Here is a 27,430-nt window from a genome sequence, read left to right on the forward strand (position 1 = left end):
ATATGTTTTAATGAAGATAAATTATGATAAATCACAAAGAATAGCATCAGAAATAACCTACATGAGGACGAGACACCCTCAAAAATCAGCTAATTGTTTATATGAATTTTTAACTGAATCTCCATTCAATCATCAAGAAGAAAACAACTAAAAACCTTCTCTTGGCCTCCCAAATGCCAAAGGCTATGCAGCTGACATCAATGCTGTTTCTCTAGAACAAAAGGATTAATGTGCACAAAAATCATTTCAAGAAAATAGATGTAACTCAGCTTCTCTTACTCCAAAAAGATCAAACCTAGTAAACACAGAAACTACGATAATTTCAATGTTTTTGCACAGTTAATATCCAAATAAAACATGGATGTCAGGACAATAACAAGAGTTGATATAAAGGCTGTAACAAAAGTAACAACAGACACAACACCAGTATGTCTCCTTTTACCAGAAGGAATTCTCCAAATAACAGCACTAGTTTTGGTATCAACACTGTCAATGCCTGGTTCAAATATGCAGCATTGATTGTTTTTGTTTCTTTCCATGCTACACTGTACAAATACATCTGGTGGGCCAAATTCCACCTCTGAATAACCACTTTCACCCAGGGGCTGCAACAAAATGGAACATTTCTTTGCAGTTATTCAGTTGAAGCCAAAATAAAAGAATAAATTAATCCAGAGGATAACAAAAATCTCCCCTCTGATCTAAGAATTACATGCAATGTCCATTCAAAGTTTTCCATTCGTCAAAACTAATAGAGTGTAAATTTAGATTTGATGTTCGTATAATAATAATCATTGCAATACCAGGTGCCCAAAAAAATATTTCAAATTCTAAACCTTACCAATGAGCTGGATCATACAGAGCCAACGTAGAATTTTACTGCTATTGTCCTGAGTGAATAAGATAATATTCTTAATCTCATATGAATCACCAAACAATGCAGGCCAAGAATGTTTTGTTATAGAAGTTTCAATAAGGAATTGGTGACTTCATAAAAGTTTAAGTGGCATCTATCTAACTCAAGATCAGCAGGTAACCTGCCACTTGAAGCCATTCTTTTATAATCTAATTATTTCTCTCTCAAAGAAACCAAAAGCTGAGCAAGAGAAAAGGCTTCCATGAAATGACCCTAGTTTGCAGAGTGGATGATGCAGGATCTCCTCCTAAAGGCCTTGTGAAGAAGTTTAGGAAATTTAATTTAGTATTAATATTTTACTAACTTAGTTTGAGTTGACTTAGTATTCCTAATTAGCATCGGTTTCATCTTTTCTTGTTTTGGAATATTATAAATACATATGCCGTCTAGGTAATTTGATGGAGGTTATTATTATTGACAATTGCAAATTAATAAAGAATTTGAAAGATTGTTTCTTTTCCCCTTTTGACTGTTCTTGATTCTACATCCAGTATTATCTTTTAACTTACTTGATACCGTGCATGCAATGGGAGGTCTATGCTGATATCCAGTTCATTTGTCTGTCCAAAACTGGAACTGACATTCATGTGCATCTCAACAACAGACCGATTGGAAGCAATAGAAGGCAATTCCAAATTTGTATCTCCAAAAACTGCTACATCAGTAAAAACTGCAACAAGGATTAAAACATTTTAAAATTGAGATGGAAAAATAATCCAATAAGACCAAATTTGAGAATAGGGGAGGTGAATCAGAAAGGAATTTTACCACCACGCCGCAGAAATTGTTGGAGTTCAAATGGGTCAGCAAAGACTCCAGAAGGAAGTCTCTCTATAACTATAACCTTACAAAAGTGAGCGGGTAGCTGATTTATTGATTCTGACTGGACATGAAGTCTGATAGCCGAATGCAGATGACGATGAGAACCTTCACCAATCAAAAGGCGATTGGGAACTGATACTCTCAAAAGAGCATTCAGATTGTTTGGCAGCAATTCACATGTGTAGAGAAGTTCATCTGCTAATAAATCTTCAAATCTTGATTCAACAAAGCTATCATATTTTTCAAAATAAGATTTCACAATGTATTTCTTGAAACTACAAAAGTTACTAACTTTTAAGTTGTTAGACTTGGAGTTTGGCTCAGACCTAGCCACCTGAAAATAAAATATTACAAGCAATTAAAATATTAAGAAGTATATCTACAGATAGTGAAATCCACATTTTGACATAGGTTGCTGTTTTTAGATTTTTTTTTAAATATCAATTATAGGCATCATCAAAAATGAGGGAAAAAAAAGCTTAATGGGCTTCTTTTATTTTGAGTACAATTTGTGCGTAAAATTTATAAATCCGTCAATCAAAGAATTAAAGAGATCAATTGTACATAAATAATAAAAAGAAAATCAGATGGTTTTAAATCTCTGTGATTGTGACACAAGCCTAACCACAGACATGTTGCCAATGGGATTTTGGTACAACATTATAGGAGTCATACACGTTAGTCTAAATCTTTATCAGCATTAACAATTTTCTAGAAGTATTAGCATATAAGATTAAATTGGAGGTATGCAAAAGACGTCAGAAGAAAACATTCACTTATCTATCCAGACTAGTTGAATTATTTCAAGTTTATTGGAACTTTCAGAAGAAAGCATGTTCAAATAATATCGATTACATTACACTGTAGACAAGAAAACAAACACCTTGCTTCCCACAATGCTTGTAATTGACTTCACATTGCAAATTAAGAGGAAAACAAACACTAATCAAGATAATAGAGAACTCCAAGACATACCAGAAGTAGTTAATTCCTCAACTAAATCAAGAATAAACAGCACTAACACACCATAGATATTTGATTCTTCTTCACTTTGTTAGTTTCTCCCTCTCCCCCCTCCACAGAAATAAATTCATCAGGTCAAATGGCTTGATAAAGACATAAAACGACAAGCCTGATGAAGTTGACATAAGCTACATTCTTAACTGAATATCTCCTAAAGCATGAAAATTCTAGCCAAAAAACTCATTTCTAAGGTCCTAAACTTCCTGTATTTTGTATATTAAATCTCTACTTTGCAATCAGGTGCTATTAAGCCCTCAGATTTTCTGATGACTTGTTTATAAACATAGAAAAAAAAAAGAGATAAATTTGTTAATGGAGATTTTTTAATATAGAAGCAAACAACAATGCTTTTTCACTACCCAATTTTTTGGGGTTAGAAAAGGAAAAATCTATTTGTAAAACTCATGGAATTTTAGAGTTCTTTCTATCAAGAAAAGCAATTTTTCTTGAGAAGTTGTGAAATCTCAAAATTTTTCTAAACTGCAAAAATTTTCTTATTATTGTACATTCTTTTTTTTTTACTCCATTGCACAAGTCATCAAAATCCCTAAGCTGAAATTTTAGTGCACTCAATAGCATAGTTGAAAAATATAGGAATCGATAGACAAATGTCAAGTTTAGAGCCTTGAAAATGGAATTATCCAAAACTCTATATTTCTCTTCTGCATATTGGTTCAAAAAATTTATTAAAAATAAAATTGCATATCAGCTTGTCCTTCAACAGGAAGCCCATGGCGTACAATTGGCAAAAAAAGAAACTTCACAACACGGTATTGTCATCACAAGCTTAACTTATGCCTAGGTAACTTCTGTAAATAACAACTGCTGTGTCATAGGTAACATTTTTAACAAGGACATAAAAGTATAGGCACAAATGCTAATCTAAATGCACAAGCACAAGCAGTAAACATTCTCAATGACTACTTGTCAATTTAAGAAACATCAGGACATGAGTAATGTTCAAACTAACCTCACTAGAAGGTGAAGAACCACACATACAAAAGGCAAAGCTGACAATTAATATCAACAGGATTCCCACCTTCTCAGAGGTGCGAAATTGAACGCCATGCTGAGTTTCCATACAGTACCTGAAAACAGAGTAGAAAATGCAAAAGGCTTATATAATTATCCTTGAGGATTCTGACCCAAGAAAATTAAAGGGCAGTTTACTTGTGGAAAACAATTTTCTATTTTCCAATTTCATTTTGCTTTCATATTTGAAAAATTACAACTCCATTGAAAAGTTAAAAAAAAAGCACAAACAAACAAAAAGAGAAAGAAAACTATTTCTACAATCTCATGAAATGGGCACTTTGGATGATGGAGGAGATGGTTAGGGTTCTCAGAAGGAGAGAATTTACATGATTATTCGTATGGCAGAGATCACATGAAATGGGCACTTTAGGGGTTATTGAATAAACAAATTAAAAATGACAATGCAACAATCAGAACTCAAAAACCAATCACGCTTATCTTTGAATAGATAAGAGATCGAAGATCGAAACGAAAAGAAACAATCCAAGGAAATCTACAAAGACGGCCAAGGCAAGGAGGGGCAGAGAGAGAAAAATAGAGCTACCAAGTACAGGAATCTCTTGTTCTTAGAGAAAGAGGCGTCGACGGACTGGAAGTATCTGAAGTATCGGCCGCTTCAAAACTCTCTCTGCAGGCTGCGAAAGCCTCTACAAGTCTCTGAAGAATTCAAACCGTAAAAATAGCTTCAGCTTCGATGAATAAGTTGGTGACTCGGAGGAAGAACACCAAATCAGGATTTGCCGAGTCGTGGGTGACGAGCATCTATGAATCACCACAAGCCTTCTTCTTACTGGGCATGGTGGGTGCAAGACAGGTTGATTATTATTCGTTTAAAATGGCTGCTACAACTTGAAGGGAGAGAGCTAGATAGAGATGGACGAAGATTGTAAAAGAATTATTCTTAGGGCCAATAATTAAAAAATAAAAATTTACTATTTGGTCCTTAAAATTTTTCATTATCTGAAATTATCCCTTAATTTTGCAAATTTAATCATTTAATTCCTTATTTTTTACTCCCTTCGTAGTCTGAGTCTCACTCATTTTGATAGTCAAACAATAGAAAAAACCTTTAAATACATAAATTACTTTATCTCGATTATCTTCTTCTCTGTCTCTAATATTTCTCTCACCCTGTTATCTTCCAATAAAATTAAATAATAATAAATAATTTATAATTTTCTAAATTTTATATTATAATAATCTATATAATAAATAATAATATTATTTGATATATAATGACGTGGTTGGCTTATTTACCTTTTTGTCCATGCGCGTCAATGTGTTGGTAGGTGGTGCTGAAGCTTATGATTTTTGAATCTGAGATTGGATCAACTTGCAATTCGAGTCCTAGGGTTGCTTAGCTTGAGTTTTCATTTGGGTCTTATCTTTTCTTTTGGCCTTAGATTATTGCACTAGACTTCTCTATTTTCTTTTTATTCAGGCCTTGGCCTTGACCATTAATAAACATTTACCTTTTGTTTTTGTTCATGGGTCACCATGATTGATCTTGTTAATGATTTGTTCATTATTCGGTTCATGACTTCCAACATGTCCTATTTGATGGTTCATGCATAGTAGTAGACCAATATCTCACTGTGTGACAATCACAATCGAATTTTAACCCTCTAACTTTAATGATCGATAAAGTTTTAATTTGGGTTTGATTGGATAGGACTAGCATTTGATTGGTTTGATTTTAAATCAAATTAAAATTAAAAAATTAAATTAATAAAAATTTTCAATCGAAATCGAATTAAAATATAAAAATTGAATCAAATCAAATAAAAAATATTTGATACTGGAAACAAAAAATTTTATCTAAAACACAGGATTACACGTTATAATTTACAAATTTAAATTCTATTTACAAATCAAGTTTCAATACATAGAAGAAAAGTAAAAAAAAAATCAATATGGAAGAAAATGAAATCAAGTTATTCACAATCTCACAACAAATTAAACATATACTAATTGAAATAAATCATACCCAAAGTTTACATTACATAACAAAAATAGATGCTAACTCCTTTATATTGTTATCAAATGGTCCTAGATTATCACTATTTAATGACAAAAAATTATTTTGTTGCTAGAATTGATCTCTATTTTTTTTTTATAGTGAAATCCATACTTATTTATTCAATCTTAAATTCGTTTATATTTCTTATTTCAAAATAAATCATTCATAGTTTATATCAAAAAATTATTTAGTAAATTTAATTATATATTATAATTTTTTATATTTAAAAAATTATAAATGTAATTTAAGAACATTTTATATCATATTCTATCAAATATACATGTTCATATTTAATACAACTTCTAAAAAGCAATGGAATTAATATCTATCTAAAGTGTGATGAACTCCGTAGTCAATATAGATCTAAAATTCTCATTTCCTTTAGCACGTACTATTATTTGCAACTTACGTATGGTAAAATCTAACGCACTAAGCTTATATCTAGTAGTGCTTAATAATTTTTATAAAATAAAGTATAATTAAATTATAATAACAATAATAATTCTAACACCCTTATCCAGTACATGAATGAATGGATCAGAGATTCCACAAGTTTTGTGAAAACTCAAAAAAAAATATAATTTCTTTGATTATTAGCTTATCGAAAATCATGTATTTTCTTTTAAAAAATAATTTCAAAACAGTGAAGAAAGAAAATAATCTTAGAGGTAGTATTAAAATCGTTTAATTTAAAAAAATATATTATTTTAAAATTTAATTTATCATCTTAAAAACTTTATGTAACATGATATATTTCAAAACTTACTATTAAAAGTTCGACCGAAAAACTGCAAGAGCTTCTCCTATATTTTTAATATTTTTAAATTTATAATCAAATTCAAAATAATTCTACAACTCCAATTATGACCCACAATCTTATTTCAATAAAAAGTTTTACTCATCAATCACTTTAACAACATTTTCTTTCCAACTCAAATTACATACTCAATTATCCAATTTGAAGCTCATTTACATTTCTTATTTTCAGAATAAATTCATAATTTATATCAAATAAATTTATTTAGCGAATTTTATAACTTGCAGTTTTTTATATTTAATATAAATACAATTTATACATTACGAACTTCATAGTTGATGTATATTTCATATTCTCCTTTCCTTTTACAGCTACCACTATTTGCTACCTACACGATGTAAATCCAACGCACTAAACTTACACAATTCATATTTAAAGACTTAATAACATATAAAGCCATCTTTACAAGTAATTATTAACAAAATAAAGTGTGATTTAAAGATAGTAAAACAATAATAATAAAGGAAATAATAATAACATGGTTTATAAGATTTTACACATCAAATATATTTTCATAAAACTACTAGATATAAAATTAAACTGAAAATCTCTTTTACTCATAAATCATATGGTCTTTCATAAATTTAAAACTCTATACCATTCGAGCAAATTCAAGTAAACATATTACTATATTATTACTTGTAATTCTCTATCATATATGTGGATTTATATAAACTTATGAGCCTCCACGAAGTTTTACATATCAAGCTATTAGTCTTTAACATTTATGAATATTTTTCTATATATACAACTCTTGATAGAACTGTCTAAACTAGATAAAAGTACTTTAAATAGTAGGACACAAAGTGAATGTTCTAATCCTTGTTTTGATGATTAATAAACAATTGGTATGCTACTAATTATCTTCAAAAGTGTTTATGTTGAGCTTGTAGGTCCCTTGCTAACAAGAACGAAATTGCTTCAATCTCAAAAGGAAAAAATGCATATTTTGGAAGCATACCACAAGAAAGGGATCATAAAGTATTTTCTTGTTTATGTTTTGTCAAGTTATTCATTGTGAATTTCAATTAATTAGGTGTGATGGCTCAAGGTTTCTTTCATTTCTAAAAGTTTTTTAGATATGGCCAAATCTTTAAATACTTGTCTTTCGGGGACTAAAATGATATTTTCCAAAAGAAGTGATTTTGAAATTATTCTTTATCAAAATCAAAGATCTAAAAATATGGGTTATAAAAATTCAAACGGATTGAAAAATGGATTTTTATAGCCTAAGTTATGATTTTTCAAAGAATTTAATGAAATATTTTTTTGCCCCCTAAAGCCAACTTTCGGCTTCCGAAAGTCAGGGACAGAGACGAAAGTCCTACATGTTCGGCCGCCGAACATTGACTTTCGGCCGCCGAAAGTGTGTTTTCAGCCTGCCCCCTAAAGTGCATCATTCGGCTTCCGAAAGTGAGGAACAGAGACGAAAGTCCTGTATGTTCGGCCGCCGAACATTGTCTTTCGGCCGCCGAAGGTGGTTTGCTCCCTAAGCAAAATGTTTGGCTTCCGAAAGTGAAGGACAGAGGCAAAAGTCACCTATATTCGGCCGCCGAACATTACCTTCGGCCGCCGAAAGTGTGCTTTTAAGTCTGCCTCCGAAGCCTAATGTTCGGCTTCCGAAAGAGAGGGACAGAGACGAAAGTCCCACAAGTTCGGCCGCCGAACTATGACTTTAGGTTGCCGAAAGTCCTTTTTTAAAGAGTGATGTTCTTCACCTTAATTGGTTCGGCCGCCGAACTTTAGCTTAGGTCGCCGAACCTGAATTTTTCTGAGAAAGATATAACGATTATTTCTGAACATAAACGGCTCTATTTGCATTTAATGCACCCCCAACGGCCATATTTATGACTGAACTATAAATATAATGAGTTTTTGATATGAAAGGTTACAACAACCATCTAAGCAAATATTTATTGAGATCATAGCATTTTTCATTCTCTCTCTCTCAAAACCTTGAGCCAAAGCATTGATTTCTTGAAAGTCTGTTTTGAGTTGTAATTGGTTGGGTTTTCAGAGTGAGTAAAGGTTGTTGAGAGATTCTGTTGTTATGAGTGTGGTATTGAGCAAAGAATTGCTCTTGAGTGAAAAAGAGATTTGTAAAGAGCAAAGGCTTGCTCTAAGATTGTAAGGGTTTTAATCTTCACCCAAAGAAGATTTGATAGTGGAGTTGAACTCTCAAAGTGGATCTTGAGGAGATGACGTAGGCTTGAGATAGCTGAACCTCTATAAATTCTTGTGTTGATTATCTTCTTCCTCATTGCCTTCTAATTTGTTTTTTTGCTTTAAATTTTTTTACAAACCCAATTCACCCCCTCTTGGGTTGCTTCAAGGGACAACACATAGCATTAGGCCTCAAAAGCCAAACTTACGGAGTACCTCACTTTATTCTCAAAATCCATTTTATATAATCATATATTTGTACACTTAATGTAACGACCCGGAAACCGGTACCTCTCTGTAACGGCCCGAACCGCCCGGCACTAGGATCCAGATCGGCTTAAGGCCGCCTAGACCCGTAGTAAGCCTGCTATGAACTCTGAGTACCTGTTAAAATCCCATACATGATCCGACATCTGTAAAACTTTTCTTTCAAACTACCAGACTTAACTTTTAAAACACTCTGTAGGTCCAATCATATGAACCAATGTTCAGATATACTAGTCTGAACTACCCCTCAGGGGCTAACCAGTGATGCTCTACCAAGTAACCTCCATGCCCTATCCGCTGTGTCATAAGACCGCTATAATAGGTCAGCATATCATAAGTCAACTTGGCTACCATAGGGTCGCAGGAATCAAACCCGGTCTTCCCCAATGGCCTCTCTGTGGATCACAGGAATCAAACCTGGTCTTTCCTCTATATCTGATATTTCACTGGGTTTTCGAAACACAACATCTATTAAGTCTGGTCTGACTCATTTCTCATCAAGAAACTATAAAACAGGATACATGTATATACTCAAGGGATCAACATACTCATACTATAGGCAAAAGCACATTCTATCTCATATACACACTGACTTCCTATCTATTACATCACTTTACAATATTTCTTTATTTTACATCATGTCCATACTATACTATTACACATGCAATCTTCTAGCATATGCTCTGATGCTCCTACTCTTCCCAGCTACTCTGAAACCTGCAAAACTGGGATTAAGGGAAAGGGATGAGCTACTAAAGCCCAGTGAGTAGAAACACTGAAAACAGTTCATTCACACATACTTTATATGAAATGTGTCACAACTCAAACATTTCACATCTTGGATTAGACATGACCTCAAAACTCCCTCGACGGGCTATTGATGTCGCCTTGGTCTAATCCTCACTATCAATGAATAAACCTGTCACCACATAGTCCCAGTATCTGTATCGTGCCAGGCCATCGACTGGGGTCCTGGTCTTCCTGTCATGCATACATGCAACGTATATTCATTTTAATCTGTCAGGCCAGTGATGAGGTCCTGACTTTCAATTATGACCATGCATACTTTTTAATCTTCCAGGCCATGGAATGGGGTCCTGGATTCTCTATACCTGTCTGGGAACTATTGGATCATTCAGTATTTACCCAACTCATACAATAACTATGCAATGCAACAGCTTCGTGATTCTAATGCAATCACCCTGATATAAATCATAGCATCCATGATGCATGAACTATGCTCAAACAAGCAATCTGTTACTTTAATATAAAACATTAAGTTTAGTTCTACTCACCTCTGCTCCTTTAGCAGATACTGAACTGACTCTGCAACCTCTAACTCTGATGACCTCCTCGATCTCTCGGGTCCAGTCCTGAATCAAATGGACTCGAATGAGGTGTCAAACATACTCTATCATAACTCTTAAACATCTTCCCAAGAATCCCTCTAAAACCTCTCAAAACAATCACATAAAACATGCAAAAGAAGGCTGGACAGAACACCTTCGGCAGCACCTTCGGCGGCCGAATGTCCAGAACAGATCCGAACCTTGGGCATGTTCGGCGGCCGAACTCCTCCTTCGGCTGCCGAACCTGAGTTCATCCAGAAACTCAGCTTCGCGCGCCAGCAAGCTTTCCAACCCTTCCAAACCTTCAACACATGCATAACTCTACTCCTCAACTCACATATACTCATGTATATGAACAAAGGGGTCCAAAACTACCTATTAACCCCAACAAAACAGAAACTATAACACATAATCATGCTTTATCAATCAAAACACATAAACTAACCTAAGCATGCAACTCATGCATAAACTCTTTACTCCCTCTTTAAAAGCTGGTAAAAACTCATTAAAAGCTTCCCTTACCTCTTGAAGACAGAAGCTGGAACAACTGAACTCAGCAACTTCTCCTCTCCAGCTTCAAACCACCAAAACTCACTTTTCTCTCGTTTTCTCTCAAAAACCTTCAAACCCTTTGGCAAATGACCAAACCCTCTGCATAAGCTGATTAAAGCTTGCAGATGAGTCAAGGGAGACGTGGCTTAACCCCCTAGCCATGATCTGGAGGCAACAGCTGGCCAAATCACGGACTGAGGAGCATGCACAGCTTAGCCGACCACCCCAGCTTCGGCTGCCGAAACTGCATGCAAAACCATGCAACTTTCGGGGGCCGAACTTAACCTTCGGGGGCCGAAACTCTATCACTTTCGGCGGCCGAACTTAACCTTCGGGGGCCGAAAGTGACAAAAGTCTCCTTTGTCCTTTCTCTTCAAAACTCAATCCGGTTTGATTCACCACCTGAAAAACTCTTAAAAATCTTTTAGAAAACCTTCACTCTACCCCTTCTAGAAACCTCTGACATCCACGAATTCCACCGGACGGTAAGAATTCCGATGTCTGATCTAGCCGGGTATTACAATCTTCCCCCCTTATAAAACATTCGTCCTCGAATGTTAAAAACAAACAAATAAGCAAGTAAAGCTTATCACTTTTCTCTAAAGAGAAAATCTATACCTCTACTCTACTGATCTGAGTTCATACTCATAACCTTTTTCTGAACTCCACAGCTTCCGCTGCGCTACTCTGATCCTTACTCTTCTCTTTCTCTTAACTAAACGAATCTCTTTGTGAAAACTCTCACTTTTTAATGCTTAACAGATACCAATCTATAATGATATCAATCCGTACTCACACTGGAATCACAACTAGTTATAGATCACCAATCTTTTCTACCAATCAGGAGGTTCGATACCAATCTGATATCAACCTGTACCCCTAATCCTTGCCCACCTTTCGTCTTCTTTACTAAACTGATTTAATCTACTCGCAACAGGTATTACTCCAATCTGTACTCTGATCATACCAATCTGTAATCCAATCTTCTTTGATTAGAACAGAATTGGTTCTACTAACTGTTCTATTAGACCACTAACTCTAAGTAGGAGTAACTGTCACTAATAATCAATTCCTAAGGAATTATCTTTCGTTTCCCGCAACCATACTGGAAACATTCCAGGGTAAGGTACTAGGTTAGATAAAACCTTTATCTACTAACTTTTCTACTATTCTTACTCTCTCTCTCTGTCTCTCTATCTGCAGGTACCATCCTGTCGGGTAGAAGAAAAGAATAAGATGGTTCAGTGTCCAGACACCACTCCCATTCTCAACTCTGACTCCCTGACATATGGGAAACCTGACAGCTAGTCTGGGAAACATCTAGTACTCACTAGGAATGGGCACTGAGGCTGATTCCCTGTCCTGACTGTTATATCTGCTCACAAGAGCCGGAACCCTCTGATAACCTTTCCTGAGTCCTATGAGCCTGATGGACTGATATCAAACCTCTGAGCATCTCTTATACTCTGTACCCTGTCCTCTATAGGACTATCTCTGATCCATCCTTAGCTCTGAACTCTACTACCTTGTCTCTGTGGACACAGGTAGTACTATAAGTAGCTAGCCAATACGCCCTAGGTTGACATCATCAGTCACCCCTAGAACCATAAGGTCAGCTGGATAGCATCTACTCACTATAAACTCTAAACTGTACTATCTGACTCTGCATCAGATGGATCACACTTAGGTCCACTGACCTTGAGAAAACATTCTAAGCTCATAAATCATCAAACCCACTATATCAATGGCTCATAAACAACAAGGAAAGCGAAACACTGGGGTCTAAAACCAACAACACACACATCTAAACACTTCTAAGTGAACGTATCTGACGTCACCGTGTATGATGTGTTAGCCTCCTACTAGGTCAGGGTGAAGATCCAAGCTAAAGCTAATGGAACTTCCCTCGGGAATCCTACTGAAGAAAAGGCTCACCCTTTTTCCTCTGCCTCAACTACCACTAATCCCAGACTATCTCTAATCTCTTTCTGCACTCATTCTTACTTCTCTGTCTCTTGTTCTGTTTTCTGCTTAATCTTACTTTACTTTTAAATTCTTCCAAAACCTGCTCTTTTTCTTACTCAAAGTTCTTCCCCACTTCACTCCTCTCGAGGTAGCTGTACTCCAAGTAGAAGGTTCACTCTTTCCTACACCTGACATTTCAGTCTTCTGAGTCTGAACATTTTCTTCTTCCATATTCACCTGTACACCTATATTTCTTCTTTGGTCTCCTGATATTCTTTCTAGATTCATTCCGTCTCTACTTTCCTCAAAAGATCTCTCAGAAGGATCTACTTCCACAGAACTACTCATCTTAGCTTTCCTGAAGAACAAAACATATAGAAACAATCTTTAGCACACATGTTCATATGAAAACACATGAACCTATATCATATACATGCATGTAGAACATAACATTAATACTCATGCTTATACTCATGGGCATTTCACATCAGCATGCAAACAACTTCCTATCTTAGTGGACATGATTCTGCTTATTGTGCTTTGCCTTTCTATAACCTCTAGACCAACCTCTTTCCAATGTAACACATCGTACTTTTGAGGAACCTATGCTCTGATACCAATCTGTAACGACCCGGAAACCGGTACCTCTCTGTAACGGCCCGAACCGCCCGGCACTAGGATCCAGATCGGCTTAAGGCCGCCTAGACCCGTAGTAAGCCTGCTATGAACTCTGAGTACCTGTTAAAATCCCATACATGATCCGACATCTGTAAAACTTTTCTTTCAAACTACCAGACTTAACTTTTAAAACACTCTGTAGGTCCAATCATATGAACCAATGTTCAGATATACTAGTCTGAACTACCCCTCAGGGGCTAACCAGTGATGCTCTACCAAGTAACCTCCATGCCCTATCCGCTGTGTCATAAGACCGCTATAATAGGTCAGCATATCATAAGTCAACTTGGCTACCATAGGGTCGCAGGAATCAAACCCGGTCTTCCCCAATGGCCTCTCTGTGGATCACAGGAATCAAACCTGGTCTTTCCTCTATATCTGATATTTCACTGGGTTTTCGAAACACAACATCTATTAAGTCTGGTCTGACTCATTTCTCATCAAGAAACTATAAAACAGGATACATGTATATACTCAAGGGATCAACATACTCATACTATAGGCAAAAGCACATTCTATCTCATATACACACTGACTTCCTATCTATTACATCACTTTACAATATTTCTTTATTTTACATCATGTCCATACTATACTATTACACATGCAATCTTCTAGCATATGCTCTGATGCTCCTACTCTTCCCAGCTACTCTGAAACCTGCAAAACTGGGATTAAGGGAAAGGGATGAGCTACTAAAGCCCAGTGAGTAGAAACACTGAAAACAGTTCATTCACACATACTTTATATGAAATGTGTCACAACTCAAACATTTCACATCTTGGATTAGACATGACCTCAAAACTCCCTCGACGGGCTATTGATGTCGCCTTGGTCCAATCCTCACTATCAATGAATAAACCTGTCACCACATAGTCCCAGTATCTGTATCGTGCCAGGCCATCGACTGGGGTCCTGGTCTTCCTGTCATGCATACATGCAACGTATATTCATTTTAATCTGTCAGGCCAGTGATGAGGTCCTGACTTTCAATTATGACCATGCATACTTTTTAATCTTCCAGGCCATGGAATGGGGTCCTGGATTCTCTATACCTGTCTGGGAACTATTGGATCATTCAGTATTTACCCAACTCATACAATAACTATGCAATGCAACAGTTTCGTGATTCTAATGCAATCACCCTGATATAAATCATAGCATCCATGATGCATGAACTATGCTCAAACAAGCAATCTGTTACTTTAATATAAAACATTAAGTTTAGTTCTACTCACCTCTGCTCCTTTAGCAGATACTGAACTGACTCTGCAACCTCTAACTCTGATGACCTCCTCGATCTCTCGGGTCCAGTCCTGAATCAAATGGACTCGAATGAGGTGTCAAACATACTCTATCATAACTCTTAAACATCTTCCCAAGAATCCCTCTAAAACCTCTCAAAACAATCACATAAAACATGCAAAAGAAGGCTGGACAGAACACCTTCGGCAGCACCTTCGGCGGCCGAATGTCCAGAACAGATCCGAACCTTGGGCATGTTCGGCGGCCGAACTCCTCCTTCGGCTGCCGAACCTGAGTTCATCCAGAAACTCAGCTTCGCGCGCCAGCAAGCTTTCCAACCCTTCCAAACCTTCAACACATGCATAACTCTACTCCTCAACTCACATATACTCATGTATATGAACAAAGGGGTCCAAAACTACCTATTAACCCCAACAAAACAGAAACTATAACACATAATCATGCTTTATCAATCAAAACACATAAACTAACCTAAGCATGCAACTCATGCATAAACTCTTTACTCCCTCTTTAAAAGCTGGTAAAAACTCATTAAAAGCTTCCCTTACCTCTTGAAGACAGAAGCTGGAACAACTGAACTCAGCAACTTCTCCTCTCCAGCTTCAAACCACCAAAACTCACTTTTCTCTCGTTTTCTCTCAAAAACCTTCAAACCCTTTGGCAAATGACCAAACCCTCTGCATAAGCTGATTAAAGCTTGCAGATGAGTCAAGGGAGACGTGGCTTAACCCCCTAGCCATGATCTGGAGGCAACAGCTGGCCAAATCACGGACTGAGGAGCATGCACAGCTTAGCCGACCACCCCAGCTTCGGCTGCCGAAACTGCATGCAAAACCATGCAACTTTCGGGGGCCGAACTTAACCTTCGGGGGCCGAAACTCTATCACTTTCGGCGGCCGAACTTAACCTTCGGGGGCCGAAAGTGACAAAAGTCTCCTTTGTCCTTTCTCTTCAAAACTCAATCCGGTTTGATTCACCACCTGAAAAACTCTTAAAAATCTTTTAGAAAACCTTCACTCTACCCCTTCTAGAAACCTCTGACATCCACGAATTCCACCGGACGGTAAGAATTCCGATGTCTGATCTAGCCGGGTATTACACTTAAGCTGGCCTATGACTCCTTCTGATGTTTGGCTATGCTCAACTATCATATTATTTTTATGGATATGTAAAATTTTCATATTTTATATATTTCATAAATCTATAATTTATAACACATATATATTCCAATTTAACTACTTCATATTTACACCTCCAAATTTTTTTGAAAAATTTATTCATGTTTTTGCATATATCATATAACTAGATGAACTCAATTTTATTTTGTATAGATAAAATCTAACAAGAAAGACATATTTATTATATCATACTATGATCCTGTTAATATTAAAATTCACAAAGTAATTTAGTATGATTTTTTTTTTCTTGTTTTATATAAATATAGTGAATATACTCGTTCAGACCGATTTATTTTTAATCATCTAATTTACTTGATCAAATTAGCGAAGGAAGAAATCTATTAATAAATTAAATAATAGGCTCACTAGCAGAATATGATAAAGAATATCCTATTCTCCTTAATAAAAAGCACAAGTAAATGAAAAAAGTAAATAGGCTTTTCTTTAGTTCTAAACTCGAAAACTCTTAGTAATTTTTTTTTTCTCTTCTCATCTCCCTTTTTCTTATAATATTTTTCTATGACCTTCTAAAATACGTCTCTTTAAAGTTTAGCCATCGAACTCTTTTTTTATGAATCTATAAAAAAACTTTTATTAAATTTATTGAATTATCACAGTAGTCTAAACTTTGTTCATAGAGCACTATTGTGAGTCTATTAAATCGTTTAAACTTTAAAATATTAAGAACAAATTAAATAATAATTATATTAATATTATTTAAAACCTAAAGTAAATTAAAAAATTAAAATTAAAAATTAATTAAAAAATTATATCACAATAGTGCACAACACAGGTATAATATTAGTATATATCTATTTCAGTCTTTTCATATATACTATCAACCTATGCCCTCTCTATTTGTAGTTTTCTCTCTTACTGTCCATCTCATATTATTGTTTGTTATTATAATTTTAGTTCCATTTATTATTATTTTAATTTTATATTAGTTTCAATGTAATTTATTATCTCAATTATTTGTTCTCAAATATATTTTGTCTTGCAATTCTATTATTATTGATGACCGCTGAATTTTTCCATCCCGGTCTGGGGTCAGACCCATGACGACGGCTCATTACTTGGAGGCCCTCAAGTCTCTCGCATGAACCAGGTCCAGCCCGCTCAGCCTTAAGACCAGAGTTCACCTAGATTTCTCAATCAGACCGGCCCAACCTTTTCAGCCCAATGATCAGATCTCCTGGGCTCAGTCTTGATCTCCTCTACCAGCCCAGCCTAGAAGAAGGAAGGTGGCCAGCCCGTTCGCCTAATGGGTCCGTCCGCCTACGCACCAAAGGAGAATTAAATGGCCGTTACGCATGGAGCAGAGATATGATATTCTTCTACGTCCGTATCAATATGGCAGAGACAGGTGACCCAATGACGAGAAGTTTGTTATACGTCACTAGCAGACAAAAAAAACGAATAAAAGGGGGAGGGGCATCCTCCTCTAGGACTAAGTTTTTCTAAACTTGCAGAACCCTTTGTAAACCCTATTTTCTGGATCTCAGATTATCAATTATTAATCTTATATTACTATATTATTACTCTCTATATGTAGATTATTTATATTGTCTTATTCTGTTTGTTAGAGGTGAGCAGTATTCAATTCAAATTGAAAAATCGACCGAATCAAATTAATTCAGAAATTTAGTTTACTTTTTATTCATTTCGGTTTATTTTTTAATTTCAAAAAATTTCAATTATTTCAATTCGATTTAGTTTTGATGTGAAAAAAATTGGAGAAACCAAACTGAATCGATAAGTAAATAGTAGCATATTTTTTTATAATATAGAAATATTAGACTATAATCAAAATTGAAATATTTCAATTAAATTGTAAAGTACTAAAAAATTATAAATTTTTATTAAAAAATCGAACCGATCAAACTGAATTGAATTAAATCGAATTTGATCGGTTTGATTTGATTTCTATCCAAAATTAATTCGATTCGATTTTTATAAATATGAAAATTTTAATTTTCAATTTATTTAATTTGATTTAATTTTAAACATATAAAACGAAATAATTATTAAACATATATCTCTATAGTAATACTTATAATATATTTATTACAGTACTATAATGCTGTGTCATATTTTAATATATTTTATAGTTTTTTTATGTAATTTTTATGTCCTTTTTTTCAATTCCTGTAATAGGGATGAAAATTTTCACTATAATAAATATGAGAAAAATATTAAAAAAAATATGAGGTGGGCTAATTTTAGAAGTAATTAGAAAATTGTAATGTTTTCTCTAATATTATTTTTTATTTTAAAAAATAATAATAATTTAAAATACAAAGTTAAAATATTTTTATTATAAACTAATACACATGTTTTATTAAATATAAACTATATTCTTTATCTTAAAAAAATATAACTTAAAAGATAAAATTAATACACATATAATATAAAATATTTTAAATAATAGAAAAAAAATATTATTTAATTTTTATAATATAAAAAAATTTACAGTTAATTTCTTAATTTTAAAAAATATATTACACATTGTTGATATTTTAAAAAGTTACTGATTAATTTTAATTTTTAAATATTTTATTATTTAATTTTTTAATTTTAAAAAATTATTAATTATCTTTTATATTTTTTAAAAATTTATTAATTAATTTTATATATTAAAAATATTTTAATTTTTTTATAATATTTAACTATTAAAATTAATAAAATAATTAATTAATAAATTTTTTAAAAATATTAATATGTTTTAATGTATTTTCTAAATTATAGAGTGAATTTTTTATACTAAATAATTTTACCTAAATAATATAAACTATCAACAAAAATCTTAAATAAAAGGTAAACAATAAAACTAAATAAACAAGCCCTTAAACCCTTCTGTCGAAAAACCCTTAAATCCTCATCCCTAACATTTCTCCCTCAGCTCCCAACACTGCCGCCCCTCCCCTTGTGGCCTCTCCGCCTCTCCTCTGGTACAGCAGCCGGTTTCCCGTCGATCGTCCATCTGCTCTTCACGCTGTCAACGTTGTTGCTGCGTCCGCTGGTCCTGGTGGCTTCTTCGCTCTCCTTCGCCGCTTCCTCTGGTCATCGTCGCTACGTCCACTGGTTCAGTCCTTCTGCCGTCCGATGACGCTCCCCGCCGATGGTCCTCGTCCTCAATCACGCCGCCGCAGCTCCTCGCCGCCTCCTCAGTCGCTGCAGGTTTGAATGGGTTTTGAGATTGTAGTTTCAGATGTGTGCTTTCTAAGATTTGTGAGATCTTTTGATGTGCGTTTCTGAAATTTGTGGAAATGTTAAGATATATGTGAATGTGCTTGGGGTTGTATTCGTGAGACTTATTGAAAATTCTTTGAAATGAAGGCTATTGTTAATGGACTGAGAGTTGAATGGATTGAGAGTTGTTTTAGCGAGATTATTGAATTGGTTTTCTGAATTTTGTCGAGATGTTAATATGAGATTTCTGAGCTTCTTGGAATGCTGAGGTTTATGTAAATGTGCTGACTGTTGTAATTGCGAGATCTATTGAAAATTTGTTAAATAAATACTATTGGGAATGAGTTTAGAGTTGTTTTTGTGAGATTGAAATGGGTTTATGAATTTTATTGAAATGCTAATGTGAGATTTTGTGTGAATTTCTGTTTTTTTTTGGTTGGGATTATAAGTTAGTTGGGTTCATTAGTAAATGGGTAATGGTAAACAGTTTTGGGACGGATATGGGTAGTGAAACCCAATTTTTAAACGACTTTGGATAGTGTATTTTCCAAGGGTTTGGATAGTGTATTTGTAAAGGGTTTGGATTAAGGTACTTAAAATTTTGTGGATGCATTACCTGGTACCATCCACAGCTGATTGTTACTTCATTTTATTGCTGAGGAATGGGGAGAGAACAGGTACAATTTTAAAATTTCAAGTATTTTAACACTGTGTTTTCCCCAATAGCAGTTGCATATAAGTCATGAATTGAACCTGGATGTGTTTCATTTCCATTTAGAAAAACAGAGATTTCCAGTCATTGATTTTGAATTATATTTAACTTTTGGTGTCTCATTTGCTGTTGCCTCAGCAAGTTAACTTCAATCTGAGCCAGCATATGAATTGGCTGAACTAAAAGTATCACCTTTTTCTTCACTAGATACAGTCCCATGAATTCTTGGTCCAATTGTTGCTTTATCTTTATCATACCTCCAACCTGAAATTCAGTGCTTAGGGTTCGTGTGTTGTGCACCACAGAACTGGAAGCATAATCACCCTTTTAATTTTTCTCTCTTGCTTACTGAGCATTCCTTTCACCTTCACTTTAGGCTTGATGATTTATTGAACTTACATCCTCAAAGTTGATTTGCCTTCTCTTCTCTATCTTGCTCTTCATTTCCCACATCCTCTCCCTATCATCTACATCAATGAGATCTTCTACTTCATCAGATTCTTCCTCTTCTGCTCTCTCCTGATCATGTCCATCTATCTCATCATCTCCACCACCTCTTCCATCTTTGTCAATGTCATCAGGTTGACTCTGAAGCCAAGAAAGAGAGCGGCAAGCTTACTGCGAGACACTGGCCAGTCCCCGTCTTGCAAAGCCCAAGAACCCAGATCAAAAACTTTGACTGCAACTCAAAGAAACATCAAATTCACTGCTGATTTTTAGCAAATACTAAGCAACCATGAACAATCCAACTTTATCTGCCACAAAATCTCAGAAACTGAAACATATATAAGAAGTTGAGAGTGTAAACTCCCGCCGACTTAACAAAGGGGTGTAAACTGGAGTAAACGTTTTAGGTTAATTATTCATTTCTATTTAGTGAGGGGCTTTGTTCAACTATAAAATTTGTTAGGGGCTTAAGTGAACACATTCCAAATTTGTGAAGGTTTAAGGAGGCCTTTTGCATTTATGTTTCTTGTAATTTTGATTATAGGAGCTATAATTTCATGACTTTCTTAAACTTAGTTTTGTAGGCTGAATAGCATCTCAATGTAGAAATCTTTATTTTGTGCATGTTGGCACTTTAATTGTTATTTTTAGTTTCTTCCTTTGGTTGTGTCTGTTTGTTTCTATGGCTCTGTGCCTGCAATGCAGAGTTTTTGTTAGTTATTGCTGTTCAATTTATGGGCGATATGAATAATATTATATTTGTGATTTTAGGAGCTTTCTGATTCTGGGGATGAGTATTATGAATCATCTGGAGAGTCAGATGCTGGAGAAAGCAATTCCTCTGGTGATGAGGTACATGGTAATTGCCTTCTTTTTAATTTTTTAATCTCTGATCAAGGCCACCTCCAAAGAATCTTAAGATAAAAATTTTGATTCCAGCTATGACGCTTTCTTGGAATAAAAGACATAAAAGCAAAAAAGTCATCAATATTAGAACTTATTTGGGATTGGGATATGCAATTCTTTTTTGGAGGTTGTAGTAGGAATAATGACTTCTATGATTTAATTATTTAATTCATCCTTTGTTGGTGTTTTCATCTATCATACAGGGTACAGAAAGCCACATTACCTTTCTTTGATATTGTTAAATTTCATGTTTTACCTGAGAGAGTCTGCTGTCTCTGTGTATTCTGTACTTCTATATTATTTATTAAGAATAGTTATTGTAGGGTTCTATTGACACGGACAATGATGATGGCATGGATAATGAAGATCAAAGCAATGATTCAGAATCTGATGAAGTGGCTGAAGAAAGTGATTCTTCTGAGGATGAGGTACATTACCTTGCTTTTTTTTTACCATGTTGGGAAAATAATTTTTAGTTTAGCTGCACATTCCCTTAATCATTGTTATTTCATAAGGTGGTACCTAGAAATACAATCGGAGATGTTCCCTTGAAGTGGTATGAGGATGAAAAACATATTGGATATGACATTACTGGAAAGAAGATAACAAAGAAAGAAAGACAAGATAAACTGGAGTCATTTCTTGCAAGTGCTGATGACTCTGAAAATTGGTGAGTTCTCCAGTTTTAATTACTTCCAATCTCATATTTTAGTAATCATCAATAACTAAGAAGAGATTTTGTTCCTTCACCTCTGACTTGAGTTTTAATTGATGACAAATATGTAAAGTGGATACTTGTTTTGTCCTGGCCATCCTTCTCTTGCTGGTTGAGGTTCTTGCCCTTTTAAGTTCCTCATTTCTTTGTTAATGCAGCATATGATTTTTAAATTTTTCTTTTCATTTGCTGTGCAAGACTTGGCCAATGTTGTAGGCCGCAACACAATTGATGCATGCTGTTGACATCACGTGGAGTTTGAGAGGGTTCAACTATTTGTTTGTATGATATTTACTCTTTTTTTGCAGTCTTTTGTTAATCTGTGATACCATATCTTATTGCTGGAATGGTAGTCACATTTCAATCCCTTGTAATAATATGTGTAACAAATAGTTGTTGCAGTGCACCCTTATCCTTTCCCTCTCCTCTATTCTTTAATCGGGCCCTCTGATTTTACCTTTTCTTTTCCCATCTCCAATTTGGTTCTCTATCCTCTGTTTTCATTTTTGTTCTTCTATCCTCTATTCCTTTACTTTAATATTTGTCTTTCCCTATTCTTTTAAGCTCTTTGCATTAGTTTGGAATGTGGATTCTAGTCTTTCTAGCAATAATTATTCCCTATAAAAATCCAATCTGGAATGTGCACTTCTGAATTCAAAATGAGAGACTATTACGATTATAGTGTATTATGGCATGCTTATGAATAATTGAATATGTGATGTCAATTTAAAATTTTCTGGCAAGGTTTTTTTCCCACCTCACCTTGCAAAGGCGTGACTGTGAGCTTTGTGCCTGGCCTTCTTGATTTTAAAGTAATTATCATTACTTGCATTTTCCTAATTCTTGATTTTATTATTTTTAGGCGCAAGATTTATGATGAATACAATGATGAGGTGGTAGAGCTGACAAAAGAAGAAATCAAAGTTATTCGTAGATTGGTCAAAGGAAAGGCTCCACATCTTGACTTTGATCCATATCCAGTATGTACTTATCAACCATTCTTTTCTTTACTTTTTATCTTAATGCTGATTACACCTTTCCTTTTATATAAAAATGTCTATCATTGACTGCTTCATATGATTTGAACTTTTTCAGACTTACAGTGACTGGTTTGAATGGGATGGTAAGCACCCACTCTCAAATGCGCCAGAGCCAAAGAGGCGGTTTACTCCCTCGAAATGGGAAGCTAAAATGGTAAGTTACTTCTGGTCATATTGGTCCTAACCATGGAGGACAAAAGAAGTTTATTACTTTCCTTAGCTTTTATTCGATTGCTTTTGTTTCTGAAATAAGAAATTATTCTAATTTTTGCTTGGAATTTGCTTGATTATTTGTATTATCTATCAAATCTACAGGTTGTTAAGTATGTTAGAGCAATTCGCAAAGGTTTATTAAAGTTTGACAAGCCAAAAGAAGAACCTAGATTTCATCTGTTGTGGGGGGATGATTCTGGCTCAGCAGAAAAGGCTGCACATTTATCTTACATTCCTGCACCAAAGCCGAAACTGCCAGGCACAATTTTACCCATCTCCCAAGTTTTCCAATTTCAAAAATTTCCTCATCTGTATCTTAACTGAATTGTGTTTCAGGTCATGAGGAATCATATAATCCTTCTCTAGAATACATACCAACACAGGAAGAGATTAATTCTTATCAGCTGATGGATGAGGAAGACCGACCTAAATTTATACCTAAACGGTGACTCAAATTCTTTGCCCAACAACTTCTCTTTGCATTTTTGTTTTATTGTTGAATGTTGATCTTAAACCAAATTTGTTATACTTAGGTATACATCTCTAAGAAGTATTCCAGCATATGAGAGTGCTGTTAAGGACTCCTTTGAGCGTTGTTTGGATCTGTACTTGTGTCCTAGAGTTCGTAAGAAACGTGTAAGTTATTTACCCCCAGTAGAGACTGTGTTTATGAATGCTTCAAAATTTAGTTAGATAACGTGCAAAATCTTTGCACTGGTCTATTATGCGTCTGTTCTGATAAAGTTAATCCAAATTCCTATTTTTGATGTTTCAGATTAATATTGACCCTGAATCCTTGAAACCTAAGTTACCAAGTAGAAAAGATCTTAAGCCCTACCCAGTGACATGCTATCTTGAGTATAAAGGTCACAAAGATGCAGTCATGTCAATTTCTACTGAAGCTTCAGGACAGTGGATTGCTTCAGGTTTGAATGTTCTTCTTCCTTAACTATTATGTTTTTGAATATGTCGATAGCTTGGATGTGGATCTCATGATCTCATATGTGTGGAAAGGTTCAACTGATGGAACCGTGCGTGTTTGGGAGGTTGAGACTGGTAGATGTCTTAGAATCTGGGAGTTCAGTGAAGCTGTTCAATGCGTAGCTTGGAATCCTTTGCATGAGCTTCCTATCCTGGTGATCTCAGTGTAAGGCTAAATATAGTATTTTCATGAGTATCATCATCCCCTGTCCACACACATACAGCCAAAAAATCTCTAATCTCTGTTTCTGATGTTCATGCATGCAAATTTGCCAAATAAATGCAGGGGACAAGATGTAATGGTTTTGAACACAGGATTGGGCAATGGAGAAGTGCAGGAAAAAATAAAGGAACTTCTTAATGTTGGGACACCTACAGCTTCAGATGATTCTGGTAAGTTTAAGTTGGCCATCATTATCAGCAAAGTTGGGAAATTAGCTTCAGTTTTCACGTAATGATTGTTTATGCATAGGTGACAAGAGCTCCAGTTTAAGCTGGGTTCAAGATGACAAATATGAAGGAATAAAGTTGAGACATTTTAGGGTAATTTTTTAATCTCTTGTTATTCATCTCTTTCTTGGAGTTAATTGTTACTAATGTTAATGGAAGAGCTGCTTCTGAAAATGTTTCATGTGTTTACCAATGCTTTTCTTGGTTACCTGCAGACTGTAGCTTCAGTAGAATGGCATCGTAAAGGGGACTATTTCTGTTCTGTGATGCCAGCTGATATCCTTCCTTTGCTCCTATCTAATTGAAATTTATTTTTTGGAGGCTCATGTGCATGAATTTTGTTGTCTTGGTAGACTTCTTGGTTCATTTGTCTATTCTCCATGATTATATTATTTCTTATTTGGCACTTTCTCTTTATTGTAAAATGACAGATTCATTTCATGTTTATTGTGGTGGGTCAGTGATTTATGAATTTTGCATTGTTTTAATGAAAACTCGGGTTGTTTCCTCATCATAATTAAATTTCATGTGCAAGTAAAAAATGTCACTTGGTGTTACCCCACTGGTGGATAATTTTTATCTTGGAAGATCAGGTTGGTTTTATGGATGTCTACATCTTGATAAGCCAAGTTCGCATCCTGAACTTGTTCTACAACCTATAATGTATGGTTATGGATATTTTTTCATTTGGTTAGGTACAACATGATTATGTAGATTCGTAACTTATTGAAACGTCTTGTAACTATATGTGTGTGCGTGTGTATGTAGTGTGCTCATGTAATTCAAGTTACAATTTTGTTCTCTGCTCCGTTTGATTTTTATGGTCAGCTTAAAGACATCTTCTGACATGCTTATATGAAAACTTAGTTTTGCCTCAATTGGGAATAGGAATATTTGAACGTGTTTTGTGCTTCCTTGACATGGTAATTACGTGAATCAAAAGCAATTCTTATACACCAGCTCTCCAAGAAGCTTACACAAAGACTTCCATTTAAGCTGCATGGACTTCCAGTATCATCAGTTTTTCATCCTACACGTTCTGTGTTCTTTGTTGCAACAAAGAAGAATGTTCGAGTTTATGATTTGTTGAAACACAAGCTGATTAAGAAACTTGAGACGGGACTCCGTGAAGTTTCATCAATTGCAGTTCATCCTGCTGGTTTACTCCTATTCTCCTTCATTGATATTCACACCTTGTATTATTATTATTTTTTTCTTGTCCTCTACTTGTCTTGCATCTGAGGTTGGCATTTGATGCAGGTGATAATGTAATTGTTGGAAGCAAGGAGGGAAAATTATGTTGGTTTGATATGGACCTTTCATCTAAACCTTACAAAATTCTCAAGTATGTCATTTTTTTTTAACTATTAAATGCAAAAATATTTAGGTCAATATTATTTTCCTTTGTTAATTTTCTTTCAGTATATTGTAATAATATTTTACTTTTGAGGAAGTAATTTTCAACCATGCAAAATCTGTCGAAGGGAATGCTTTGCTTTGCTTAACTAACTGAATGTTAAATATTTTGTTATAACTGATTTGAAGCACTACTATAGATGGAAGAAAATCTTACACAATAATGATGTATGCATGTGTATGTAATATACTCTCCTTTTTTATTTTCCTTGCGCTTATTATAGCAGGTAACTGATATATCTTGGTTCATATGACTTCACTCTCTTGTTGTTCTGATGTGTGATTTTGGGACTGTCAGGTGTCATCCGAAAGATATAACAAGCGTGGTGTTTCATCGATCATATCCACTATTTGCATCATGCTCTGATGATTGCACTGCATATGTTTTTCATGGCATGGTTTATTCTGATCTTAATCAGAACCCTCTTATTGTTCCACTGGAAATTCTTCGTGGACATTCAAGCTCAAAGGGAAGAGGTGAGTCTTTCACATGCACAGGGTGTTTTACCTGTGGAAACGCTGTTAAGCTGTGAACTAAGCTTCAGCATCTGTGCTGCTGCAGCGTTTACATAATTACCGACTCAAATAAGTAATTGTATTTTATGTATGCTTCTGAACTGAAATTGATAGGGTTCTAATTATTACCATGTTGCAGGAATAATGGATTGTAAGTTCCATCCTCGGCAACCTTGGTTATTCACTGCTGGTGCTGATTCATCAATCAAACTTTATTGTCACTAGGATGACCTAAAAGAAGCATGAGTGATTATTTCATACTGGGTTTAGTGAGATTACTGAGTTGGTGACATTGAAGGATGCTGGGTTGTATGCTACAAGGTATTTGTTCAAGCATCATAGATAAAAAGAGGTGCAGGTAGTTTTGGGGTGGGTGGGGGGCGTGTGTTTGGCATTGATTTTTCTTCTTGTTGCGGCAGGCCTATGTTATTTTTGAACAAGACGAGCTCTCGTTTATTTATAAATTTTGTAACATATGTACACATTTTTCTGTGTTATGGAATTTTCTTAATTATATGAATTCCATTTCAAAATTTTCGTCTAGGCTTTCCAAGTTTGTTGAATGTCTTAGACATTCAGCAGTTAAGCTTGTGGTGGCAAATTTAACATAAATAATCGAAATTCAATTAATTGATGCTAAAAGAATGGATGCAAGTTTAGTTCTCTGTATGAATAGACGCTATATAAAGTTGGATGCCAAAGTAAAACCTCAAACATCTCAGGAAGCTAATGTGAATTTTATCTTCTCCCAGTGATTTTTATGCATTCCTAGTGTTGAGTCTTCATAGTTT

General features: G+C 34.8%; 2 protein-coding genes across 3 annotated transcripts; one reads left to right on the top strand and one right to left on the bottom strand.

The window, feature by feature from the left end:
* Positions 1-244: 244 nt before the first annotated feature.
* Positions 245-4,678, bottom strand: LOC110603872 (phosphatidylinositol-glycan biosynthesis class X protein). Its single transcript, XM_021741859.2, has 5 exons — positions 4,341-4,678; positions 3,732-3,849; positions 1,685-2,072; positions 1,426-1,586; positions 245-605 (listed from the first exon to the last, which is right to left on the bottom strand). Exons 2-5 carry the CDS (start codon positions 3,840-3,842, stop codon positions 312-314), a joined length of 954 nt encoding a protein of 317 aa, XP_021597551.1. The 5' UTR covers positions 3,843-3,849; positions 4,341-4,678; the 3' UTR covers positions 245-311.
* A 14,228-nt stretch (positions 4,679-18,906) lies between these two features.
* Positions 18,907-27,172, top strand: LOC110609416 (ribosome biogenesis protein BOP1 homolog). Of its 2 annotated transcripts, none has more exons than XM_021748976.2 (18): positions 18,907-19,231; positions 21,174-21,261; positions 21,632-21,736; positions 21,824-21,978; positions 22,886-23,003; positions 23,119-23,217; positions 23,379-23,535; positions 23,613-23,721; positions 23,810-23,912; positions 24,052-24,202; positions 24,291-24,423; positions 24,544-24,650; positions 24,730-24,800; positions 24,923-24,983; positions 25,639-25,866; positions 25,968-26,052; positions 26,422-26,600; positions 26,779-27,172. In XM_021748976.2, exons 1-18 carry the CDS (start codon positions 19,173-19,175, stop codon positions 26,862-26,864), a joined length of 2,094 nt encoding a protein of 697 aa, XP_021604668.1. In that variant the 5' UTR covers positions 18,907-19,172; the 3' UTR covers positions 26,865-27,172. The 2 variants fall into 2 exon arrangements, with proteins under 2 accessions (XP_021604668.1, XP_021604667.1); XM_021748975.2 differs by having other exon boundaries at positions 21,174-21,254.
* Positions 27,173-27,430: the final 258 nt, after the last annotated feature.

The sequence above is a fragment of the Manihot esculenta genome, chromosome 2, assembly GCF_001659605.2.
Source record: "Manihot esculenta cultivar AM560-2 chromosome 2, M.esculenta_v8, whole genome shotgun sequence".
In the NCBI taxonomy this organism is placed as follows: domain Eukaryota; kingdom Viridiplantae; phylum Streptophyta; class Magnoliopsida; order Malpighiales; family Euphorbiaceae; genus Manihot; species Manihot esculenta.